This window comes from Oncorhynchus mykiss, chromosome 5 (genome assembly GCF_057628025.1).
Source record: "Oncorhynchus mykiss isolate SJ-2025 chromosome 5, ASM5762802v1, whole genome shotgun sequence".
Classification (NCBI taxonomy): Eukaryota; Metazoa; Chordata; class Actinopteri; order Salmoniformes; family Salmonidae; genus Oncorhynchus; species Oncorhynchus mykiss.
Genome location: NC_143026.1, coordinates 40,808,590 through 40,815,484, shown reverse-complemented (window position 1 = coordinate 40,815,484; position 6,895 = coordinate 40,808,590). Strand labels below are relative to the sequence as shown.

At 40.0% G+C, this 6,895-nt stretch overlaps 4 protein-coding genes across 4 annotated transcripts; all 4 read left to right on the top strand.

The window, feature by feature from the left end:
* The first annotated feature begins 184 nt into the window (after window positions 1-184).
* LOC149983275 (heat shock protein 30-like) lies at window positions 185-1,135 on the top strand. The gene has a single exon (XM_090236649.1). It carries the CDS (start codon window positions 352-354, stop codon window positions 994-996), a length of 645 nt encoding a protein of 214 aa, XP_090092775.1. The 5' UTR covers window positions 185-351; the 3' UTR covers window positions 997-1,135.
* A 937-nt stretch (window positions 1,136-2,072) lies between these two features.
* LOC118964603 (heat shock protein 30) lies at window positions 2,073-2,926 on the top strand. Its single transcript, XM_036977499.2, has one exon. The coding sequence runs from the start codon at window positions 2,143-2,145 to the stop codon at window positions 2,785-2,787; it is 645 nt and encodes a 214-aa protein (XP_036833394.2). The 5' UTR covers window positions 2,073-2,142; the 3' UTR covers window positions 2,788-2,926.
* Window positions 2,927-3,789: 863 nt separating this feature from the next.
* On the top strand, window positions 3,790-4,718 carry LOC110523814 (heat shock protein 30-like). Its single transcript, XM_036977500.2, has one exon. The coding sequence runs from the start codon at window positions 3,935-3,937 to the stop codon at window positions 4,577-4,579; it is 645 nt and encodes a 214-aa protein (XP_036833395.2). The 5' UTR covers window positions 3,790-3,934; the 3' UTR covers window positions 4,580-4,718.
* An 839-nt stretch (window positions 4,719-5,557) lies between these two features.
* LOC118964602 (heat shock protein 30-like) lies at window positions 5,558-6,501 on the top strand. The gene has a single exon (XM_090236648.1). The coding sequence runs from the start codon at window positions 5,726-5,728 to the stop codon at window positions 6,368-6,370; it is 645 nt and encodes a 214-aa protein (XP_090092774.1). The 5' UTR covers window positions 5,558-5,725; the 3' UTR covers window positions 6,371-6,501.
* Window positions 6,502-6,895: the final 394 nt, after the last annotated feature.

The window sequence follows — 6,895 nt, the reverse complement described above, 5'->3', positions numbered from 1 at the left end:
GGTTCAAAATACTTTTAAAAGTCATAAATATATTTAAGTTAAGTGAATCATTCATCAGTGAAACCAATAAAAGGTGACCTGCTTTAAGTACAGCACCACTAATATCTCAGGACTGTGGACTCCATCCAGCTTGTTACTGAACTACCTGATTTAGAAGCTGGCTGGAGTGACGTCACCACTTCCCTGCAGTGTGTCACCCAGTGGAGAACTGTGGAAATGACAGGAAAGTTCCTGAAGACACTGGAGCTCCAAGTGGCAGCATATAAAAGCTGTGAAACTTCCCCTGCCGAGACAGAAACCAATACATCCAACACTGAGCACACAAGACTCAACACTCAACATTGACTGAAGATGCTGTGTTCCCGAGGATTCCAGTCTTCCCTCAGCCCATTGATGGACTTCTACTGGCCTGTGCGCAGTCTATGGCCAGAGGTCCGACCTCTTCTCAGCCAGCGGGATCTATTACAGAGAAACCTGCTAGAGATCAAGAGCAGTCTGGAGCTTATGGCAAAACTCCAGCAGCAGATCTTTGAAGAGTTGGACAATGTCCCGTCCTCTTTGACCATCCAACCAGTTTCCTACAAGCATGATAAAGATGGAGAGGGCTTTGCCCTGACACTGGACACTAAAGACTTTTCCCAAGAGGAGCTGTCTGTCAAGCAGGTGGGCAGGAAGCTGAAAGTCAGTGGGAAGACAGAGAAGAAGCTGGATGATGGGGAAGGCTCCTATTCTTACAGATGCCAAGAGTTCAGACAAGAGTTTGATCTGCCTGAAGGGGTGAATCCTGAGACAGTCACCTGCTCCCTGGCTCATGACGGGAAGCTCCACATTCAGGCACCAAAGAATCCATTATCTTGTGAGGATGAGGTGGCAGAGAGAGTGGTGCCCATCAACTGTAGCCTGGATGTGAAAACCCCACAATTCCTGTCAAAGACAGAGGGAAGCATCACCGACACACAGAAGAAACAAGAGAACACCATTTCACAAGAGGACTGATTTTTATTTCACTGGATGAAACATTTTCTAATACATATTTTTCATGTTATGAAACTGTATGCATTTACATTTCATATCTTGTAACAATCAATATGATATGCTTTTTAATTTAATCAATAAAATATACAATTTTACAGAATATTGCAGTTGTTATGATCTCTTCAACGGATATCAACATAATGACCTTTATTTCTCATCAAAAGTTAACATTCCAAAAGGCTCACTGGCCTGACATTTTTCAATGATAATTTTCAATAAATCCAATTTTCAAAAAGCTCTCCTGAAAATGTTCTGATTCTAACATGTTTATGACATGTTTATAAACCTGACTTCTGAAAACAAATGTCATGTGGACTTGTCAGGATTTGCAATGTAGGCCTTTTTGAGCAAGTGTCCTGTTTTAGATCATTGAATGTGAGTGAATAGTTTCCACAACTAGAACATATTGTTTTTAGTTATTAAAAAACAGATGTAAATACATGATAAACATAATGCCAGACAAACATTTTTTCAGTTTTCAACAATGTTATAGGAACAAAAAATCGACACATGACCAATTTCATAATGCTGTACAATCTGAATTTCTTTCTAAAAAATATGATTTCTCCGTGGATTATTTTAGAATGTGTTCAATTACATTTGGACCTTTCTTGCAATGACGCCTGTGGTGAAAACTCTTTAAAACGTAGCTTGTAATCTTTTGTCCAATTTTGTTCGACTTTGCTGATACTATTGCATGTCACAGAATATGCATTGCAAATGATCCATCAATACTGTAAATGTGAAAAGCAATATGGTTCAAAATACTTTTAAAAGTCATAAATATATTTAAGTTAAGTGAATCATTCATCAGTGAAACCAATAAAAGGTGACCTGCTTTAAGTACAGCACCACTAATATCTCAGGACTGTGGACTCCATCCAGCTTGTTACTGAACTACCTGATTTAGAAGCTGGCTGGAGTGACGTCACCACTTCCCTGCAGTGTGTCACCCAGTGGAGAACTGTGGAAATGACAGGAAAGTTCCTGAAGACACTGGAGCTCCAAGTGGCAGCATATAAAAGCTGTGAAACTTCCCCTGCCGAGACAGAAACCAATACATCCAACACTGAGCACACAAGACTCAACACTCAACATTGACTGAAGATGCTGTGTTCCCGAGGATTCCAGTCTTCCCTCAGCCCATTGATGGACTTCTACTGGCCTGTGCGCAGTCTATGGCCAGAGGTCCGACCTCTTCTCAGCCAGCGGGATCTATTACAGAGAAACCTGCTAGAGATCAAGAGCAGTCTGGATCTGATGGCAAAACTCCAGCAGCAGATATTTGAAGAGTTGGACAATGTCCCGTCCTCTTTGACCATCCAACCAGTCTCCTACAAGCATGATAAAGATGGAGAGGGCTTTGCCCTGACACTGGACACTAAAGACTTTTCCCAAGAGGAGCTGTCTGTCAAGCAGGTGGGCAGGAAGCTGAAAGTCAGTGGGAAAACAGAGAAGAAGCTGGATGATGGGGAAGGCTCCTATTCTTACAGATGCCAAGAGTTCAGACAAGAGTTTGATCTGCCTGAAGGGGTGAATCCTGAGACAGTCACCTGCTCCCTGGCTCATGACGGGAAGCTCCACATTCAGGCACCAAAGAATCCATTATCTTGTGAGGATGAGGTGGCAGAGAGAGTGGTGCCCATCAACTGTAGCCTGGATGTGAAAACCCCACAATTCCTGTCAAAGACAGAGGGAAGCATCACCGACACACAGAAGAAACAAGAGAACACCATTTCACAAGAGGACTGATTTTTATTTCACTGGATGAAACATTTTCTAATACATATTTTTCATGTTATGAAACTGTATGCATTTACATTTCATATCTTGTAACAATCAATATGATATGCTTTTTAATTTCATCAATAAAATATACCATTTGACAGAATATTGCAGTTGTTATGATCTCTTCAACGGATATCAACATAATGACCTTTATTTCTCATCAAAAGTTAACATTCCAAAAGGCTCACTGGCCTGACATTTTTCAATTATCATTTTCAATAAATCCAAATTTCAAAAAGCTCTCTCCTGAAAATGTTCTGATTCTAACATGTTTATGACATGTTTATAAACCTGACTTCTGAAAACAAATGTCATGTGGACTTGTCAGGATTTGCAATGTAGGCCTTTTTGAGCAAGTGTCCTGTTTTAGATCATTGAATGTGAGTGAATAGTTTCCACAACTAGAAAATATTGTTTTTAGTTATTAAAAAACAGACGTAAATATATGATAACCATAATGCCAGACAAACATTTTTCAATTTTCAACAATGTTATAGGAACATAAAATCGACACATGACCAATTTCATAATGCTGTACAATCTGAATTTCTTTCTAAAAAATATGATTTCTCCGTGGATTATTTTAGAATGTGTTCAATTACATTTGGACCTTTCTTGCAATGACGCCTGTGGTGAAAACTCTTTAAAACGTAGCGTGTGATCTTTTGTCCAATTTTGTTCGACTTTGCTGATACTATTGCATGTCACAGAATATGCATTGCAAATGATCCATCAATACTGTAAATGTGAAAAGCAATATGGTTCAAAATACTTTTAAAAGTCATAAATATATTTAAGTTAAGTGAATCATTCATCAGTGAAACCAATAAAAGGTGACCTGCTTTAAGTACAGCACCACTAATATCTCAGGACTGTGGACTCCATCCAGCTTGTTACTGAACTACCTGATTTAGAAGCTGGCTGGAGTGACGTCACCACTTCCCTGCAGTGTGTCACCCAGTGGAGAACTGTGGAAATGACAGGAAAGTTCCTGAAGACACTGGAGCTCCAAGTGGCAGCATATAAAAGCTGTGAAACTTCCCCTGCCGAGACAGAAACCAATACATCCAACACTGAGCACACAAGACTCAACACTCAACATTGACTGAAGATGCTGTGTTCCCGAGGATTCCAGTCTTCCCTCAGCCCATTGATGGACTTCTACTGGCCTGTGCGCAGTCTATGGCCAGAGGTCCGACCTCTTCTCAGCCAGCGGGATCTACTACAGAGAAACCTGCTAGAGATCAAGAGCAGTCTGGAGCGTATGGCAAAACTCCAGCAGCAGATCTTTGAAGAGTTGGACAATGTCCCGTCCTCTTTGACCATCCAACCAGTCTCCTACAAGCATGATAAAGATGGAGAGGGCTTTGCCCTGACACTGGACACTAAAGACTTTTCCCCAGAGGAGCTGTCTGTCAAGCAGGTGGGCAGGAAGCTGAAAGTCAGTGGGAAGACAGAGAAGAAGCTGGATGATGGGGAAGGCTCCTACTCGTACAGATGCCAAGAGTTCAGACAAGAGTTTGATCTGCCTGAAGGGGTGAATCCTGAGACAGTCACCTGCTCCCTGGCTCATGACGGGAAGCTCCACATTCAGGCACCAAAGAATCCATTATCTTGTGAGGATGAGGTGGCAGAGAGAGTGGTGCCCATCAACTGTAGCCTGGATGTGAAAACCCCACAATTCCTGTCAAAGACAGAGGGAAGCATCACCGACACACAGAAGAAACAAGAGAACACCATTTCACAAGAGGACTGATTTTTATTTCACTGGATGAAACATTTTCTAATACATATTTTTCATGTTATGAAACTGTATGCATTTACATTTCATATCTTGTAACAATCAATATGATATGCTTTTTAATTTAATCAATAAAATATACAATTTTACAGAATATTGCAGTTGTTATGATCTCTTCAACGGATATCAACATAATGACCTTTATTTCTCATCAAAAGTTAACATTCCAAAAGGCTCACTGGCCTGACATTTTTCAATTATCATTTTCAATAAATCCAATTTTCAAAAAGCTCTCCTGAAAATGTTCTGATTCTAACATGTTTATGACATGTTTATAAACCTGACTTCTGAAAACAAATGTCATGTGGACTTGTCAGGATTTGCAATGTAGGCCTTTTTGAGCAAGTGTCCTGTTTTAGATCATTGAATGTGAGTGAATAGTTTCCACAACTATAAAATATTGTTTTTAGTTATTAAAAAACAGATGTAAATATATGATAAACATAATGCCGGACAAACATTTTTTCCGTTTTCAACAATGTTATAGGAACAAAAAATCGACACATGACCAATTTCATAATGCTGTACAATCTGAATTTCTTTCTAAAAAATATGATTTCTCCGTGGATTATTTTAGAATGTGTTCAATTACATTTGGACCTTTCTTGCAATGACGCCTGTGGTGAAAACTCTTTAAAACGTAGCTTGTGATCTTTTGTCCAATTTTGTTCGACTTTGCTGATACTATTGCATGTCACAGAATATGCATTGCAAATGATCCATCAATACTGTAAATGTGAAAAGCAATATGGTTCAAAATACTTTTAAAAGTCATAAATATATTTAAGTTAAGTGAATCATTCATCAGTGAAACCAATAAAATGTGACCTGCTTTAAGTACAGCACCACTAATATCTCAGGACTGTGGACTCCATCCAGCTTGTTACTGAACTACCTGATTTAGAAGCTGGCTGGAGTGACGTCACCACTTCCCTGCAGTGTGTCACCCAGTGGAGAACTGTGGAAATGACAGGAAAGTTCCTGAAGACACTGGAGCTCCAAGTGGCAGCATATAAAAGCTGTGAAACTTCCCCTGCCGAGACAGAAACCAATACATCCAACACTGAGCACACAAGACTCAACACTCAACATTGACTGAAGATGCTGTGTTCCCGAGGATTCCAGTCTTCCCTCAGCCCATTCATGGACTTCTACTGGCCTGTGCGCAGTCTATGGCCAGAGGTCCGACCTCTTCTCAGCCAGCGGGATCTATTACAGAGAAACCTGCTAGAGATCAAGAGCAGTCTGGAGCTTATGGCAAAACTCCAGCAGCAGATCTTTGAAGAGTTGGACAATGTCCCGTCCTCTTTGACCACCCAACCAGTCTCCTACAAGCATGATAAAGATGGAGAGGGCTTTGCCCTGACACTGGACACTAAAGACTTTTCCCCAGAGGAGCTGTCTGTCAAGCAGGTGGGCAGGAAGCTGAAAGTCAGTGGGAAGACAGAGAAGAAGCTGGATGATGGGGAAGGCTCCTATTCTTACAGATGCCAAGAGTTCAGACAAGAGTTTGATCTGCCTGAAGGGGTGAATCCTGAGACAGTCACCTGCTCCCTGGCTCATGACGGGAAGCTCCACATTCAGGCACCAAAGAATCCATTATCTTGTGAGGATGAGGTGGCAGAGAGAGTGGTGCCCATCAACTGTAGCCTGGATGTGAAAACCCCACAATTCCTGTCAAAGACAGAGGGAAGCATCACCGACACACAGAAGAAACAAGAGAACACCATTTCACAAGAGGACTGATTTTTATTTCACTGGATGAAACATTTTCTAATACATATTTTTCATGTTATGAAACTGTATGCATTTACATTCCATATCTTGTAACAATCAATATGATATGCTTTTTAATTTAATCAATAAAATATACCATTTGACAGAATATTGCAGTTGTTATGATCTCTTCAACGGATATCAACATAATGACCTTTATTTCTCATCAAAAGTTAACATTCCAAAAGGCTCACTGGCCTGACATTTTTCAATTATCATTTTCAATAAATCCAAATTTCAAAAAGCTCTCCTGAAAATGTTCTGATTCTAACATGTTTATGACATGTTTATAAACCTGACTTCTGAAAACAAATGTCATGTGGACTTGTCAGGATTTGCAATGTAGGCCTTTTTGAGCAAGTGTCCTGTTTTAGATCATTGAATGTGAGTGAATAGTTTCCACAACTAGAAAATATTGTTTTTAGTTATTAAAAAACAGATGTAAATATATGATAAACATAATGCCAGACAAACATTTTTTCCGTTTTCAACAAT